The 18861-nt window shown below is 59.3% G+C and overlaps 1 protein-coding gene across 30 annotated transcripts in view; it reads right to left on the bottom strand.

Moving 5' to 3' along the window:
• Positions 1-16759, bottom strand: part of NRXN2 (neurexin 2) — a 109270-nt gene extending 92511 nt beyond the window's left edge. For 10 of the 30 annotated variants that reach the window (XM_045485794.1, XM_045485795.1, XM_045485790.1 and 7 more), the window contains exons 1-2: positions 16523-16756; positions 6819-7795 (exon numbers count right to left, since the gene is read on the bottom strand). In XM_045485794.1, coding sequence (XP_045341750.1) covers positions 6819-7554 — 736 coding nt within the window. In that variant the 5' untranslated portion in view covers positions 7555-7795; positions 16523-16756. Of the gene's footprint in view, positions 1-6818; positions 7796-16522 lie in introns of all 30 variants that reach the window. The other 20 variants (XM_045485792.1, XM_045485782.1, XM_045485781.1 and 17 more) reach the window with 3 other exon arrangements.
• Between the last annotated feature and the right edge of the window lie 2102 nt (positions 16760-18861).

The raw sequence follows: 18861 nt of genomic DNA on the forward strand, positions 1-18861 counted from the left end.
ATATATCTCCGAAAGATTTCCATCCGGGATGCTCTTTCATTGTTGGTGAGTTGTGTATTTTAAGTGGGATAACGCTCCACTTCCCAGGGTGAGTTCCTCCCCCAGGGCTCCGGGAGACTGACATGTTACCGACCAATTTCTCAGTGCGGGGACAGCTGGCTGACAAATACAGTAATGCCCTCATCACATCCTGGCTTGCGGGAGGAGCTGTGACCTGAAGAATTTGGGGGGTTGCTGGTTTCTGATGAAACACGGTTGCTAAATACACCAATAAACCAAAGGCAAGTAATTCACGGACACAGCTCACCCGCTGCCTGAGCCTTTGGAGGCAGAATGGACAAAGGTGGGGGGCAGCAGGATTCAGATTCCGCCTCTTACATCGCAGGCGGCCACGAGGAGTAAAAATGACCCAAGGCATTCCAGACACCTAGCAAACGCTCACCAGCTGTGAGGCCCCGGGCTCTGCCCCCTTGACTGTGTGATTCGGTCTCTTTTTGTTCCAACTGCTCCTTGGCTGTGTCTGCGGCCGCTCCTCTCCCTCTGCCTCCCAACTGTGGGCTCCTCTGAAGTCTCATCACCTTCTCCTTGGCCACCTCCTCTGATTCCAGAGCTTCAAATACTCTCTCTCTCCACACACGCCCGTGGTGCCAGGGTCTCCCTCCGCAGCCCTGCCTCCGGCTCAAAGCTCTGGTCTCCACATTTCCGGCAGCCTGGATGCCTCCGTCTGAGAACACTGAGGGGCAACGCAGCTCAACACGTGCATGATCTGTGGCCCAACGCCGCTCCCCGCCCCCCGGCTTCCCCTTTCCTTTCATCCCTCTACCTCCTTCCACCGCAGCAAACCGGAAACCTCATCACCTCTGACTCCTCCCTGCCCCGCAAGAGGCAGAGTCCTAAAGATTCCAGCGACAGCTCCCAAGTACCGCCACCCGCCCTCGCCACTCCCCAAGACAAGCTAGGTCCAGGGCCTCAAGATCTCTTTCGACCACCCAAGTCTCTCCCAACTATCTTTTTCTATCTCCCGACCGATTTCTCCACTGCCTAACTCTGCCCCCCAAAATCCTTCTACACCACACTCCCCGCTTCTGATATAGAGCTCTGCTGATTCCTCTATCTCCTCAAAATTCTTTTGTGGCTTCATTTGCCGATACCCCATACACAGCCTCCAGTAAATGTTGGTTGAATGATTTAAGTCAAACTCCAAGACCTGGCTTCAACCTACTTCTCCCGCTTTATTTTATTTTATTTTATTTTATTTTATTTTATTTAAAGCTTATTTATTTATTTTGAGAGAGAGGGCAACGGGGTAGGGGCAGAGAGGGGAGAGAGAGAATCCCAAGAAGGCTCTGCACTGACAGTCAGATGCAGGCTCGAACTCACGAACCGTGAGATCATGAGCTCAGCTGAAATCAGGAGTCGGACGCTTAACCACCTGAGCCACCCAGGTGCCCCTGATCTCCCTGCTTTCGACTCCACTATTTGCCTTATATTCTTGGCGCCCCTCAATGGCCATGACATACACATCCCTCCCTTCCACGCCTTAGTTGTTGCCAGGGCCTGCACATGGGGGCCTCCTCAACCCAACCTTCTTTATCCGTGTTCAAGGTCAGTCTTCAATAGCACGCGTCTTATTACTGATCACCACTCTCCAACTTGTAAACTATCCCCTTCCTAAAAACCCCAAGGGCACTCTGCTTGTGATAGTAGTACCTTCTAGTCGTGTATCAGGTATTCCTTTAACTTCTACAACAGACCTGTGAGACAAGCACGCTTAGCCCCACTTACACACAAGGACAAATTAGTCCGCACGTGAGGCACCCACCTGCTGTCACGGGCCCAGTGAGGGCAGAAGTCAGATTTAAACCCCCTTCTGAGCCTCAGGAGTCTGGGGTTTAATCACTAAGCTGCACTGCCTAGCTGCATCTCTTTGGGCACGTACCACACAATTTTGTGTTGTTCTTTTGCCGTTGTTTATTGAGCATCTTCTATGAGCCAGACGCTATTCTAAGCATTTTATGTGAATTAGCTGATTTAGTTCCCATAACAACTCTGTAAGGTAGGTACTGTTATTACCCCCATTTTCCAGAAAAGGAAACCAGGGTGGAGAGAGTTGAAGTCCAAGGTCACTGCCCAGGCAGTCTGGCTGCAGAATCTGTGCTCTTAACCACAGACTGGACTGCTTTTTTTTTTTTTTTTTTAATGTGTTTCCCCAATTAAACAGTCAACTCCGGGGCGCCTGGGTGGCGCAGTCGGTTGAGCGTCCGACTTCAGCCAGGTCACGATCTCGCGGTCCGTGAGTTCGAGCCCCGCGTCGGGCTCTGTGCTGACGGCTCGGAGCCTGGAGCCTGTTTCCGATTCTGTGTCTCCCTCTCTCTCTGCCCCTCCCCTGTTCATGCTCTGTCTCTCTCTGTCTCAAAAATAAATAAACGTTAAAAAAAAAAAAAAAATTAAACAGTCAACTCCCAGAGCAGTGTCTTATTCATTTCTGGCTCCCCTTCAGCCCTCAATACATGGCCCGTCACGAAGGAGGCCTCAATAACTACTTGTTGAATTGAATCACCAACAAACTTAGGAAACACGCACATGAGGGGCCCCTGGGTGGCTAGGTCAGTTAAGCGTCTGACTCTTGGTTTCGGCTCAGGTCAAGATCTCGCTTTTGTGAGCTCGAGCCCCGCCGAGGGCTCTGTGCTGACAGTGCAAGCCTGCTGGGGATTCTCTCTCTCCCTCTCTCTCTCTCTCTCTCTGTCTGCCCCTCCTCTGCTCTGCTCACGCTGCCTCTGTCTCTCTCAAAAAGAAATAAACTATAAAAAAAAAAAAAAAAAAAACAACAGATATCCTAACAGGGAAGTTCTCAGTCAATGGGTAAGCCCGGACCCAGGAAGGCAGCAGGGGATTCCAAAGGATCCACAGATCCATACGCACACCAAGTACTGAAGGCAGGTTGATATGTCTTGCATATAAAGCTAAAAAAATTTTCTAAGGTATATTTGATTAACCACAATGGCAAACATAACATCAAAGTCATCTAAAAGCTTTCCTGAATTCATAGTAGCTTTGAGCCATCTATTCTCACAGCAAATGGATACAAAAATAACTACTATTTGGAAAGGGTACTGAGAATGACTGACCTTTAAAAATGCCCACAATCTTGGGGCGCCTGGGTGGCTCAGTCAGTTAAGCATCAGACTCTTGGTTTTGGCCCAGGTTATGATCTCACGGTTCGTGGGTTCGAGCCCCACATCAGGCTCTGCACTGACAGCACAGACCCTACTTGGGATTCTGTTTCTCCTCTCTCTTTGCCCCACCCCCTGCATGCACGCATATGTTCTCTCTCTCTCTCTCAAAATAAATAAACTTTTTTTTTTTTATTAATTTTTTTTTCAACGTTTATTTATTTTTGGGACAGAGAGAGACAGAGCATGAACGGGGGAGGGGCAGAGAGAGAGGGAGACACAGAATCGGAAGCAGGCTCCAGGCTCTGAGCCATCAGCCCAGAGCCCGACGCGGGGCTCGAACCCACGGACCGCGAGATCGTGACCTGGCTGAAGTCGGACGCTTAACCGACTGCGCCACTCAGGTGCCCCATAAATAAACTTTTTTTAAAAACGCCTACAATCTCAAAAAAGTTGAGAATCACTCAAAGCAGATAATAATGAAATGACTGGAGGTCACCTGGGTGGCTCAGTCGATTAAGCGTCCAACTTCAATTCAGGTCATGATCTCGCAGGTCATGGGTTCGAGCCCTGCATCAGGCTCTGTGCTGACAGCTCAGAGTCTGGAGCCTGTCTCCCTCTCTCTCTGCCCCTGTCCTGCTCGTGCTCTGTCTCTGTCTCTCTCATAAATAAATAAACATTTAAAAAAAATTTTAATAATGAAATAACTGGAACTTCTGGGGAAACGTGGGGACCCTGGCCCTGAGATCTATCTCAGAGATGAGGAGATATTCCCCTCAAAGCCTTCATCCTCAACCCCAATACCTAGGGGTGGGAGTGCATTCCTTTCCTGGAATGGGAAATGAGATGGAATTCTCATCCTGGCTGGATGAGAATGTTCTAGAAGAAGTCTAATGAGCACAGGATATTGCAAAAGCTGCCCAGGAAATGGGAACAAATGTAAGGAGAGGGAATGAGGTCACAGGGTGGGGAGAGGAAGGCCAATCAGTAGGACTGTCACTGGACCTGTCATCTCCTGACACAATCAGTGCTTACAACCCCATGCCAACCCCCAACATATATCTGAAAATATCGGCGGACAGGTTTTCATATACACATACAGCCTCACCCAAGACTTGATTCTCTCAAATGCTTATTAATGTCTCCTAATTCATTCCACAAATTTTTATCAAACACCCACTAAGTGTCTGGTACTATATTAGGTGCAAGGAACACAGAGAGGAATATCCCTGCCCTTTTATCACAGACAAAGCACCACCACTATCACAAACCACAACAGCTACCCCATGCGCGCACACACACACACACACACACACACACAATGGGTCAGATACACAGCCATCTCCCAGCTCCAACACAGCTAACGCGAACATTCACCCCAAACACATCCAACACGCCCCCGTGATACACACACCTGTCCCTCCCACACACACGGACGCCAACACATCTCTGCCACACACCCGCACAGCCCATATTCAGAAGCACACACCTTGTGTGACTCACTAGGAGCCTCTGGCCAATAAATCCCTTCAGGGAATGGACACAAGGGCTCTGACTGACCAGTGTGCCTCTGGCTGCATTTTTCATACGCTCGGGCCCAGTTCTGCCCGTGAGACGGGCTACTGTAACCTCTCTCTAACTCAAATTCCCCTTCCATCAAGTTGGAGGGGTGGTTCATCCCATTTTCTTTTTATTTATGTATTTATTTATTTATTTGGGAGAGAGGGGGAGGGCAGAGAGGGGCGGGGAGAGAGAATCTTCAGGAGGCTCCACGCTCAGCACGGAGCCCGAGGCTGGGCTCGATCCCAAAACTCTGGGATCATGACCTGAGCCGAGATGAAGACTCAGACACTCAACCGACGGAGCCACCCAGATGCCACCATCCTGTTTTTCCTAGAAAGGCTTGGAGGGGAAAGGTCATAGAGACCAGAGAATCAAATTCAAAGTCATGGAAAGAAAGATTCCTTACGGAGTTCCAGTGTCTCTGAGGTCTTGCATTAAAACACACGCACACCGGTATCTACGCCTGAACACACGCCTTACGCGTGTGTACTATTCACTCTCCTAGGCACTGGACTCCTATCTGTAAACACTACTAGTCAAGCAGACCATCTGCACGGAATATACACACTGCCAGACTCGCAGCCTCTGCGTGCTGGCAAACACACACAGACGCACACAATCACAGTTTAGGGAGCACGGGAACTCCTGGGAGAAAAGGTGAGAAGGTGTCAGGTGACTTCATACACACAGTTCCTGAAGATACATCCCGCCGCTTGGTACAAATAACCCCACAAAAACAATCCAAACGCTTTCCTCATGGATCCCTCTACCACAGCGACAGATACACAGTCAAAATACTGTGCATCCCAAACCCAGGGCCACACCTGCAGACTCAGCTCCTGGGGTGGCTGTCCACACGCCGGCAGCCAGGAGCACACCCACCCCCAGAGCAGTCCCAGAGCCGCACCAGTTTGTGGGCACACACATGCACCCGCACACACTCCCCAAAAGACTCTACGGCTGGGCAGGGGTGGAGGGGCGGGGAGGGGATCAGACACACACAGCTGCTAGGTGGCTCACAGCTTCTAGGGGTCTGCTGCAGGGGAAAGCATGCCTGCGGCCACCGACCAGGGCCGAAAGACACGGCCACCCCCGCCCCCAAACTGATGGGGACCGTCTCCCCCACGCCCTCGCCAGCCAAAGTACCACAGATGCCTTCCAGTCCCCCTTTCCCCATCCTCCTGAACCACAGCCTGCAGAGTCCCTGGCCCCTCACATCACTCAGCTCCGCCTCTCGCAGCTGGGGCGCCGGTGAAAGCTCTCCCTCCCCAAAGCTCCCTTTCCAGTCACAACCTCGCCATCCCCACTCTCCCTCACCTGCCGCCGCAGCGCCGGCGTTCCCTTCTCCCCACTCCCAGGCCCTCACCCTCCGGTCCCGCCCCGGCCTCACCCGCCGCCCTCCCAGATCTTCACTCGCAAACACTCACAGGCTTCTGCCTGCAGCACCTGCCGAGAGCGCCAGGCCCGCCGCGCCCCCGCCTCGCAGGCCCCGCCCACACAGGCCCCACCCACCGCCCTTCACGCCCCGCCCCGCCTCGGGCCGGCCTCTCACCCTCCGGGCCCCGCACCCCGCCTAGCCTCGCGGGCCACAGGGGCCTAGTTCAGGACTCCGCCCCAGGCCCTCGACCTTAAGCCCCCCGCAGTCCCCGCGCACAAGACCCCGCCCACACAGATCAAGAGCACACACTCCCTCACCCACCCGCCCCACAGGCCCCCCAAGGGCCGGACCCTCATCCTCTCGCCAGCCCCTTACAGGACCAGACCACACAGCCCTATCCACAGGTGGCCCCAGGGCCTGCACTGGCCACGCCCACACGGGTCACTGGCTAGCCACACGCTCCCTCTCCTTGGGACAGGTGTCCTCACCGCCGCTCACAAGGGCACCCCTCACGACCCTCGCGTGCAGGTACACACTCTCACACGCCCTAGCGCCCGCCGGCCGCAGGCGCCGCCCCCCCCCCCCCCCCCCCGCCCCGCAGGCCGCGCGACCCCAGGACACGCGCGCAGGCGGCCGCTCGCTCCCGAGCACCCCCCCACAACCCCCTCCCCCCGGCGCCCAGCAGCAGCCACCCCCCTGCTCACCTTCGCTGCAGAACTTGCCGCCGAAGCCCGTGTGGCTGCAGTCGCAGCCCACCTCGCCGGGGGCCAGCACCGTGCAGAGACCTCCATTGGCACAGGGGTTGCGCGCAGGCGCGCACAGTGGGTCCGCGGCGGCGCCGCGCAGGCCCTGGCTGCCGAGGAGCGCGGGAGGCCGCTCGCCCAGCTTCAGGTTGGCCAGGAGGCCGCGGAAGGGCGGCTCGTACTTGACGGTGCTGAGGGTGAGCGCCGAGAGGCGCACGTCGGGCGGGATGCCGCCCACGAACAGGTCGCTGGCCACCTGCATCTCACGCCGCTTGGAGCGCACCTCGGCGGCGCGGGCCTCGCCGTCCACCGCCAGCGCCGTGCGGCGCGCGTCGCGGGTCAGCAGCACCATGTGCCAGCGGTCGTCGGCCACCGGCGTGTCCAGCTGCAGCGTGGCCGGCTCGGCGCACGAGAGCGTGAAGCGCAGCCGCAGGCGCCCGTCCACCAGCAGCAGCTCCAGGAAGTCGCAGTCGCCACCGTCGTCCAGGTAGAGCAGCAGCGCGCGCGTGGCGTTGGTACGCAGGCTGAAGCTGAGCTCGCCGCTGCTCGCCGCGCCGGCCCAGCGCGCGTAGCGAGCCCACTGCCCGGGGCCGCCGCCGAACTCCAGGCCGCCCGCGCCCGCCGCCAGCGTCAGCAGCAGCAACAGCAGCAGCAGCGGCGGCGGCGACGGCGGCCGCCACGGGCTCCCGGCCGCCATGCCTCCGGCGGCCCCGGCCCCGCCCGGCCCCCGGCCCCGCTCAGGCTTCAGAGCCGCGGGCGCATGGGGCGGGGAGGGGGCCGGGCGCCCCCCGCGCCGAGCGGGGCTCCCTCGCCGGCTCACAGTGCCATGGGCCCGGCCGCGGGGCGAGGCGCAGAGGCCCAGGTACCGGCTTCCCTGGGCGGCGGTGGAGGCGCCCCTCCCCCGCTGCGGGCTCCGACGAAAGACGGGGGAGGGATGCCTGCGGGGAAACAGAGAGAAAAGGGTTAAGGAGGGGTTCGGAGGAGGGGAAAGGGTTAAGGGATCAAGGGTCGTGACTCCCCCCATCACACCGGGCAGGCACCCAATGATTTCCCTTTAGGACTTGAGGGGTCGGCCCTGACCTGAAGAGAGTCCCAGAACAAGAGAGACCACCATAGATAGTAGAACTGGGGGCCCAACACTTGCACTCATTAGGGTAATTATTAATTTGAGATGTGGGCGGGTGGGTAGTAGCATCTTAAAGTTCATAGGAGCCCAGTGCAGCCGCCCTTACACCCGTCTCTAGTCACGACCAGGGCCAGTTCCTGTGGGTGAGGCCTGGAGACCCTCCGCCAGCTGGTGACCCCAGGCCCTTCCTCTCTGAGTCACCCAACCTCTGTGTGGTGTTCCCACCGCCAGCCAGTCGCGGCTCTGTCTCATCAGCTCCTGATGCTGGATGATGAAGTTGCTAAATAATTCATTGGGATTAATTAAATGCCAATTCGTCAATGGGATCATTGGGTAACCTGGCTGAGAAGGGGGCAAGGGAGAGAAGCCAGCTGTGACCCGAACATCCAGGCCCCAAGCCCTCTCCATCCACACAAGGGTACAAGCATCTGATTCTGCGTCCCTGATTCCCCCCACACACAACACTCCACCCCTTCCTGGGTCCTAACCCCACTGCTCACCAGCCCACAAACCTAAATGTCTGTCTGTCCCCTCAAGCCCCAGTTCCCAGTCCTCAGCCTCGGGCCTGGCCCAATACCTGGGTTCTCTTCACCCCTGGGTTCCACCCCCTCCCCATCCACGGCTGGGGGAGCCACCAGGAGGCAGGCAGGCTCATTTACATAAAATTGCCTTTCTGAAATGATTACCCTTGTAACGGGCTGTCAGAGAGCAATTTATACCCCACACCGGGGAGGGGAATTTGCATCTCGTTAAACTCCAAGTCGTAATTATTTATATCCAACAACCCTCCTGAATATTGCATTGATTTTATTTTGGGGAGGGAGGAAGGGAAGGAGGTGGGGTGAAGCCTGGGAGAGAAGCAGGGAGGGCCCAAAGTTTCGGAAGGGACAGGGAAAGATTGAAGGCTGAGGAGAGGAATGGCACGAAAAGTGACAGAGACAGAAGAGTAATGGAGGAGAAAGGTGGCCTGATGGGGAGAAAAGGAGAGAGAAGCTAGAGAAAATTAAATTCCAAATCCAAACAGCATTTGTCAAGGCCCTGGAGGCTGGGCATTTTTACCAATGGCATTTTACTTAATCACTCTGAGAAGCCCCACTATTCCCATTGACCACTGGGGAAGCGTACATAGAGAAGTCTAGGGACTTGCCCAAGGTCACACAGCCTGTCAGCAGGAATTGGGACTTAGATCCACACGTGTCAGACTGCAGCCTTCCACAAAGGAGACAAGGGGTGGGGTAGCCACAGGTCTCACTCAGAGCAGTGGGAACCAAAAGGAGAGGAGAGTGGGGCAGGAGAAGGTTGGGTGGGTGTGGTTCCTTTCTACATGGGAGCAAGGGTACGAAGGGAGAGAGAGAAAGCTAGGGGCCCCCTAAAAATCCATAGCAGGGGAGTGAGCAGAGGGTCATCGGAGGGCAGGGATGGTCGGAGTGACATGTGTGCCAAAGGAAGAGGGGGCAGAGAAGGTCCCAGGAGACCAGGGGTAGGGTTTGGGGAGCTATCTCCAAGAGACCCTCAAAGCCCAGTTCTCAGATCCTTCTATCTGGCTTCTTCTGACTGTTGCCCTACCCACCCACCCCCACCCCCCCACCCCCAGTCCTACGGGCTTCAGTGGGGACTCAAGTTTCCCACCTCACTGCCCCTTCCCAAGCAGGGGACAGAAGACGATTCAGGCAGACAGCCCCCTCTCCCTCCAAACACTGTCCGGGTTATATATAGCTTTGCCACTGCCTCTCCTCATTGGGTAATGGAGATAATTAACATGCGCGGGCTAATTAGCCAATCAAATTAAATGCAGCACCTGCTCCCAGCCTGATTGACGCCCTTACCCCCACACACATGCGCCCCCAGCCCAGGGCAGAGGAGGGGGACCCTCAGGCTTGGGGGAGGGAAAGGCCAAACTCCCCCTTTTCTCCAGGAGGGGCAGGGAGGCCCCCAGCGGAGGCACAGGCCTGAAGGGCAGAAAAATGACCTCCTTCCTCCCTCCCCTGCTGGGGTCTCAGTCTCTCTCCGCCTCCCCCCAACCCCCACCCCCACCTCCGGACACATTTTGGGGAGGGAATTAATTAGCTATCGATTTCCACTAGCCGAGGGAATAGGATTTTGTGCAGGCTGTCCACTCTCACCCCTCAGCTCAGGAGAGGGAGGGATTAGTTCCCCTGCCCCACCCCCAACCCAATCCCCCTGCCATACTCACAATCCCCCACCCTCTAGGGAGCTGGCAGGGGGCTTCTTGCTGAGAAAGCCTAGGGGCAAGGTCCCCCTTGTTCCGGAAGTTGGCAGAGGACAGATAGAGTGAAGGTTGGTGAGGAGGCCTCCAGAGGGCTGGGAGGCAGACGCCTGGGTCCCGGAGGCCAGTTGGGTGGGGGAGGGGGGCAAAGCGAGTGAGAGAGAGTGGCTGTGTTTGCCAAGATGTGCAAGGACAGTGTGGGAAGGGAGCAGATACAACGCCTGTGAGCCCGCGGTGGGGGCAGAGGCTGGGTTTGTGCGGTGTCTCCAGGGAGGGGCGAGGGCAGGGTCTGGGAACCAGGGCCCCTCAAGACTCATTACTCATTCTCCCCACAGCCCACAGCTCTGCAGCACAGGCCAGGCTGGCTCAGCGCCGGGGCACAGGGGCTGCAGGGCTGGCCAGGAGGAAGCCCCAGCCCTCCCTGGGTCCTCTCTCCAGGGACCCAGAGACCCTGGGAGCAGCTTCAGGCTTGTGAGACAGCGATGGCCCCAAGAGGAGTGCGTGCTAAGTGGACACCTGGGTCCCTTCCACCCCACCCTGCATTTCCAGCTTCTGCTGACCCAGCCTCCAACCCACCCTTCCTCCCGCGATGCAGGGGGAATCCTGCAAACCTTCCTCCACTCCTGGTACACGGCTCTCCGGACTCAGATCTCCTAGCCATGGGCCAGGGCTGGCCTTGCACAACTACATCAAGTAAACGGTGGCCCCTGGAGTTGTGCAAGGCAATGGCCCCTCCCCTAGGCTCAGGCAGTGCACTGGAAGCCCTCTGCACCCACAGACCAGGCACTGGCTCCCCACGACCCACTCTTCTTCTCCAGCGCCCACTGGCCGGTGCAGGGACACGGGCCAGAGCGGCCTCGGGATATCCCGTCCTTGACTGACGTCAGCTCAGCACACACTGCCAGCCACTGCTGGGCCCGGGGCCACTGTTCCTCTGGGGACCTGACCTCTCCCATGTCATGTGGGACTCTGCCCCCAGTCAAGCTCCCTAGCGCCCCCAACCCTGCAGCCTTGAGCCAGTGGGGATGGGAGCTGGAGGGGGAGGGGATCAGGCCCCTGGCCTACTCTCTTGCCCACTGAACGCTCTCCCACAGGCTTTTCCTAGGTCATTCTAGGCTGACAGCCTCCTTCTCACCTTCCGCGGCCAGGCCAGGCCAGTGCCACCGTGGCGTGCGAGCTACAACTTCTGGGCTCCGCGCCGTGCACCAGGCACCTGGCCGGACCACCACACACGCGCACTGTCTCATTTCACCTACAGTTTGGGGACTTGCTCTCATGGCCCCAGACTAAGCTTAGACTGATTCATTCATTGGCCCAAGTGAGTGTAGGTAAGACATTGCTGGCTCCAGCGTCTACCGCCTCCCTCCCCCCTTGCACTGTGCACAGGCCACAGGGACGCGGGGAGCTCGGAGCCCACCTTTCTCTGATCTGGCCTCCACAGGGGCCACTGCCCTTCGCAGACACCCCAGACTCCGTCTGCCCCCGGGGCTGAAAGACCCAGGCCTCAGAGCTCTTGGAGGGTCATCCTTCTCGCCTTTTCCGAGGTGGATACTGAGTCCCAGAGAGGGGCAGTGACTGACCCAGGGCCACACGGCAGAGCAAGACTAAAACGAAGGTCGCTGGCCTTCCATTCTAGATGCTTCCCACTGTACCCACTGTTCAGGTCCTGGGCCTTCCACCTGACCCAAAGCCTCAGCCCTCCCCACACCGCCAATGCAAACTAAGCAAATGGACGCAAACTTCAGGGGAAGAGATGGTCCATGCCCCCATGCCGGCAGAGCCCCTGGCCAGGGGCCCTCTCCCAGCATCCACCCACCCCATCTCCAGCCACATCTATACCATACACGCGCACACGCACACGCACACCTCCAGCCTTGGGAATGCCAGCCTCCCTCTGGCTCTCTTCCCCTCACGCCAGCTCCCTCTCATGCCAGCTGGGAGTGTGACAGCAGGGGCCTCCCCCAGGCGCCAGGGAGGAAGAGCTGGGTTTACACACATTCTGGTGGCCCCAGAAGGCAGCCCGTGGACAGGTGGGAGAAGTGCGTGTTGCGGGGAGGGAGATTTTGGCTCGAGCTAAAGAGAAACTTGCTGCCAATTTAAAGCATCCAACAGCGGAGTAGGCTGCCTCGGGGGGGGGGGGGGGTGAGTCCCCCTTCTGTGGAGGTGTGTGAGCCGAGGCGGGTGACTGCTGCTCCGTGGAGCTCTGGAGGGGGCTCTTGAATCACATGGGAGGGGACATCAAACTCCTTGAGCCCTAAGGTCCCTTTCAGTCAGTGGGGCTTTTGGAGGGCCTCCCTAAAACCTCGGGCAGGATTGGTGGGTTGACCTCCCTTCTCTGCTCCCTCCTGCCAGCCCTGATGACTTTTTTGGAAAGACTCAGAGCGTGCCCGCATCCGGCCACGCCTTAGCAGTGGGCAAAAACAAGACAGTGATCGGAGGCACTGACTCTGGAGCCTGGGTTCAAATGCCACCTCTCCCTCTTCCTAGCAGTGTGTCTTTGGGCAGATTATTTAGCCTCTCTGGGCCTCAGTTTCCTTAGGTAGAAAACAGAGGCAATACTAGCATTGCTAATATACGTAAAGCACTTTAGGACAGCGTCTAACAGAGACGAAAGTACGTTGCCTTAATGCTCACGTTTCAAACTCCTCGTCTTGGCACCTTGCAATTTACAAAACTCCACGTGTCCCATGTTTCCCTGGATTCCACCAGGGCCGGGCGAGGGAAATGGTCAGGGCAGGTCTGATCACTGCCCCCTTTTGCAGATGAGGCAACACACTCAGAGGGGAAAAGGGCCCTCCCCCAAGGTCACAGAGCTCGGAAGTGACAGAGCTGGGACTCAAATGTCGCCCCCTGGACCCTCCCCGGTGCTGCTGCAAACCTCCTCCTGCCGAGGAAGATGGGAGAAAGTCTGAAGACCAGAGGAGTCCCATAGCAGCACAGGCTGGGAGCGAGGGGTGTGTGCACGGGGACCCCCTGAGCAGGTCTCTGTGCGTGGAGAGAAGGGCTGGGCAGCTGGAGGTGTGCATGACGAGGCTGTTGCCTGGCGTGTGGGGCTGAGGCGTTGGGTGGGCTGGGGACTGAGGTACAATTGAATGACTCGGCAAAGTGGGGGCTGGTGCACAGGTGCCAGGAGCTTGGGGGCAGGCAGTGGGAGCGGGGAGCTCGCCCCTCTGTCCATCCCCGTGCTGTGCACACCTGGGGGACACCGGCCGGGGTGGGTGAGGCTTGTGAGTAAGCACCAGGTCCCTGGGGGTGTTGCTAAAGGTATCCGTGACAGGTGTGTGCACATGCGTGTGGAAGGTTATACGCTCGTGATGCAAACAGCTGCCGTTTGCCGAAGAACTGCTATGTTCCTGACAAATCCACGAAGTCCAGAGCGCTTAGCCCAGAGCCAGGCTCACAGTAGGAGCACAACACCCCTACTGACCAGTTGCTACTCTTCCGGTCATCTGGTCCTCGCGAGAACCCCATGAGATAGGCATGAGGACCCCCATGTTACAGATGAGGAGACCGACGCTCACCGAGGGACAGAGCTGAGCCCCTGTGGTGCCCCCACAGTGGCAGCAAGAAGGCTTTGTAAATATGATAAGGTGCCATGCATATGCTGGCTTATCTGTCGAGTGAATCTCCGAGCCCCGCAGGCCTGCCGGTGTGGATGGGACCGGGTGGGGAGCCGCCCCGACAGATGGAACAGCAGGGTAGGTGGCGTGTGAGACACATGGTCGGGCGTCCCCCTGGGGGCTGGGCTCGGAGCTGGGAATGAATGGACAGCGTGGTTCCAGCATCAGGCAGGGGGAAGGCCCTGAGTGTGAGGATTAGTGCTGGGGAGTGGGGGCACCTAGAAATGGGAGTTTCTGGGCAAGGCCAGGTGTAGCTGAGCAACCAGGAAGGATGGTGGTCGTGGCCAGGAGAGCTGGGAGGCCCTGGGGTGTGGGGGGGGGGGTGCTTTCTCAGGGTACAAAGATATGGGAGTGAGCAGGGGCGAGTGAAAGGTGGGGAGAAGCTTCGGCGGGGGGGGGGGAGCCAGGGCATAAACGGGTGTTAGCAACCATGTGTGTGTGTGTGTGTGTTGGTGCGCACACACACACAAAGACCCGAGGCAACGTGCGAACATGGCACTTAACGATGCGTACTGGGGCAGGGGGTGTCCAGGAAGGGGTGTCCCAGGGCTGCGTGCACAGAGGAGTGCAGGTGTGCTGACGTGACCGTGGAAACCTGGGGAGGTGAACGAGTGGATGGGGGGGATGCGTGTGTGCGTGTGTGTGCGTTTGAGGGTGAGGGCTGACAGTGCAGTGCCGGGGCTCTGGGGGCACGGAGGGGCCACGCGTGTGTCATGTTCACGAGAGCAGGGCACCTGGGGGAGGTCTCTGAGGCAGGCAGCGAGGTGGCAGCCTCTCTGGGCGGGGGAGTGTAGGCGGCGTGCCGCCAGGAGGTGTATTGTGTACGCAGGTGTGTGCCTGTGTAGGTGTGTGTATGGGTGGGTGCCGCCGAGTGTATGCATTGGTGTCAAGGTGTCTGTGTCACTGGCAAGGGCGGGCAGGGGGGAGCAACTGGACCTGGGCAGAGACTGAGGGCTGGAGGGAAGAGAGCCCTTAACAGCCCCTGCAGAGCCCAGCCCCCTCCTCCCAGGCACCCATAGTGTGGATTCAGCCCAAGCCGAGAAGCCGGAACCGGACCCTGGCTCCTGGAGAGAATTCCTCAGCCACCCGGTGGCCACTGGCCTCTGCCTGTGGGTCAGTCCCGCCCACCCCCGTGGATCTGAGGACAGGGTGGGTCTGAGCACACTTCCTCCAGCAGGAATGAAGGAACCCCCAGCTAGACCCTTCGCCCCCACCCTCAGATGCCAGCATCCCTGGAGACGTCCCCGGAGGCACGAGGAGTTAGGGACAGTAGTGGCCAAAGCACCCACAGGACAGGAGGCCTCGCGCTTAACAGACCAACAGACCTCCCTCCACTCTTTCTTCCTTCTGTCTCCTTTCTCTCTTGCTACTTCTCTGGCAGAAGATAGAGAACACAGAGCCCTGAAGTCCCCCAAAAGGAATACCCGGGCACAAGGCAGGTGGACAGAGGGAGGGGCAGGAGCTCGCCCACCCCACCCCACCCCCAGCACATACAAAACCAGGGGTGTGAGGAAACCCCCAAGGCAGTCGAGAGGACTGGACAGCCAAGACCTGCCCCCCTAAGATTCATCCCTCCGGGTCTGGACAACCACCCCCTTCACCTCCAGGCACCACGAAACAAGCCCCTCCCAGCCCCAGCCCTCACTTGTTCAGTGAGGCACCGAATGCCTTCGCCCAGGACTCAGGTGGGGGTTGAGAGTAAAGAAGACAAGAGCCCCCGAAAAGCCAATTTTGCCTCCAAGGGCCCATCAAGGGTTCAAGGGCTCATACCCAGCCCAAAGAACCCAGGGCAGATGGCTCCTTCAGCTAGGGGAGAGGCTGGGACATGAGAAATGGTCCCCTCCTCTTTGGGGGTGGGGGAGCCGGCCCAGGGCCCTGCAGCTGCCTCTCCCTGCAGCACTCTCTGACCATAACCCTGTCGCCGCCCCCAGCGCATTCCCACCCCAGCACGGCCCCCTCCTACTGATTTCCCAGTCTCCCTCTCCATCGCCCCCAACCTTCCCCCGCAAGCTTCCGCTCCTCTCCCTCAGGCCCCCCATCTTTCCCGGCTCTCCCCCCAGCACGGACCCATCTCTGCCTCAAGCACCTTGGCACCTTCCCCTCTGCTCCCTCCCAATAACCTCCTCTCCCCTTGGCTCCCATCCCCCAGGAAAGCCTGGTCCTCAGTGGTGCCCCCCAGTATGAAGCCCTTGGCCTGGCCCCTGCTCCTTGCCTCTCCACTTCTCTCTTTCCCCTCTCCAGCGCCCTCTCCTTCTCCCACCAAGCCCAGTTCCTCGCTGGTTTCGCCCCTGCGGACCCTTCAGAGCACAACAGCTCCCCAGCCCCTCTGGAGGAACACTGCTACCAGCCCTTGGGGCTAGCACAGACTGGGGACCCCCCTTCAGAGCCTCCCTCTCAGCCCTCCGGATGCCCCTCCTTCTCGCCCCATCCCTTCCCCCAACGACCCTCCCTCTCACCCCTCTCCATTCACCCCAGCTCAGGGCCAGTGCCCCTTCCACAGGGAGCCTCCGACCCCCAACCCACCCCCCCCCAAGCCACTTAGCCTCCTCGCTGTCACCCAGCCAGCCCTCTCAGCACGGCAGCGCCCCCGCCCCCCAATCCATCCTTCCTGCCTCCCCCGCCCCTCCGGTCGCTCCCCTCCCCCGATCGGCTCCCGCCCCCCGCCCGTCTCCGCCGCAGCCCCCCCCCCTACCTGGTTCTGGGGGCGCCAAGATCTGGAGGGTGGGGATCAGAGCCCCAGGGCCGCCCCGTCTCCAGCGGGTGGCAGAGCCGGGGCCGGCGGTGTCGGCCGCCTCGCGCCTCTCTCGCTCCCCGCCGCGTCCCCGCCCGCCGGCTCGTCCGCCCGCCCGCCCCGCCGCGGTGCCGCTCTGTGGAGGATGCTCTGCGAGTCAGGGCGGCTGCTCCCGCCGCCGCATCCCTGCAACACCGACTGACGGCAGCATCAGCACCAGGGCCCGCCCCCCAGGCACGCGCATTGGACCACGCTGCGCTAACGGACGAGCGGCGCAGCCAATGCGAAGGCGCGGAGGCCGCCAGTCCCTCCGCTCCACAGGCCCACCTCCCTTCCCTGCCAGGGACCCAGGCGTCCCGGCCCCAGGGCGTCCGAGCCCTTCCCCGCCTCTCCCGGTGCTTAGCCTTGGCGCCCAGGCTCCCAACCAGGCAGACCCACAACCCAGCCCCAGTGTCTTTTCCTGGAATCCAGGCGCCCTAGCCTCTCTCCTATTGGGTCGGGCCCTCGGGTCCCGCACCCCTCGGCCGGCTGGTCGATGTAGCAGCGCCCAGGACTGGGACGTGCCCAAGAGAGACTTGCGGGCCCCGACTGGGGGGCCCCGAGAAAGCAGGACCGGTGAGGGGCCCGGGCCGCAACGCCCTCTACTGGCTACGCCCAGGGGCGGGCCCCGGCTGCCGGGAGCCTAGGGAAGGGGGCCTGCCCGAAGCCGCTAGGGGCTTTTTCCAGCCCTTCGTATGGCCTCCGCTTCCCACCGCCCGAGGGCGCCCTGGCTTCCCCTAGAGCTGAGGCGTGAGGGTCTTTGCGGGGAGGAGGAAGCAGGCAGTGGGGGAGGGAAAGGCAGAGATGGAGGCGGGGTAGACCTAAGGGCTTGGGGTTTCCCAGCCCTGCCTGATGGGAATCCGAGTTTGCAGCCTGGTCCCCAGTCCCGCCAGGAACTCTGCACTGGGGAAGGAGCAGGTTCGGGGGCAGGGGTGAGGCCGCACTTTGCCTGGATCACCGAAGGAAGGCTGGCAGCAGCCCAGTTCTCTGTTCTTACCCCCCCCCCCCCAACCAGGAGCTTCAGAGCGAGCGCGGGCGCTGGGTCGAGGCCTTCCCTGTGAGGGTGTCCGCATCACTGTGCGTGTGTACGAGTGTGGGAGGAAGGGGACACCCCTTCATTCACTCAGCCAATCAAAGGTGGACCCGGCACCTGGTGCGTGTACCACGAAGTTGGGCACTGGGCTTCTGAATGAGGCTGTGTGTGTGTGTATGTGTGTGTGTGCACCAGACCATTCTGCAACCTCACCCCAAAACCCTGATCTCTGTTGCAGGGTCTGCGATTTGCACAGCCAGTGGTAGGTGGGTGCTTCTTTTGCCAGAGACAACATACAAGAACACACATTCGACCACCAGTGCGTGCATGGGCACCCAGAGGCACACTCACAGCCACGCACACCTATCCACGTGCACACAGGCATTCCCAAAGAGACACACGGGGGGGCAGCTGCAGAAATGCCCCACCCAGGTAAGATACCCACAGGAAGCACATGTTTGCCCAAGGACATACACATACACATAAAAACTTGTGCACGCAGGTACCTCCACACGGGAGGCAAGTGCACGCCCAGGGGAACAGGTGCACACAGACGACTTGCTCCCAGGCTCATTCTCCCCCCGGGGAAGCACTTTGCACAGAGTGGCCATTTACTGAGTAGATGAGCGAGGACACCCACCCACCAGTGGTCTTCCTCTCCAGACTGTGTGGAGGACGAGGAGACCCAGACTGGATGGGGAAGAGATCCCTGAGCCACGTCCCAGACTGGAGGACCAGTCTGACCTTGGAAGGACCCTCAGGCTGGCCCCACCAAGGCCACTAGAGGAGCCAGAGAATGGGAACTGCTGAGTCAGGGCCTGTAGATGTGAATTCGCCTTTCTGACCCCACAGCCCACTGCCCCACCCATCCCCCACTGCTTCTCTCCCTGCAGCACCCCCCCCACACACACACACACCCACACACACACCCACACACACACACACAGACTTGTCCAGCCAGGCACCGGGGCATGGATGGGCAGACAGATGGACAGGTGCAGTGACTCAGAGAGACTCTCTCAGACCCTTATAGATGGGTGTAAGAAAGGATAGGAGGAGGGCAGGGGCAGGGAGGGATGTAAGAGTGAGCATTTGTCTCCTGTCCCTACCCCCAGCTCTCTGGGCCACCTTTGCTCAAGGGCAGGAAAGGTCACCTGGCAGCCGCTGCACCTCCCTGCCCCTCCCCCCAGCTACAGGGAGGTCTCCCCGCCAAGGTCCAAGGTTCAGG

Source organism: Leopardus geoffroyi, chromosome D1, assembly GCF_018350155.1.
Source record: "Leopardus geoffroyi isolate Oge1 chromosome D1, O.geoffroyi_Oge1_pat1.0, whole genome shotgun sequence".
Lineage (NCBI taxonomy): Eukaryota > Metazoa > Chordata > Mammalia > Carnivora > Felidae > Leopardus > Leopardus geoffroyi.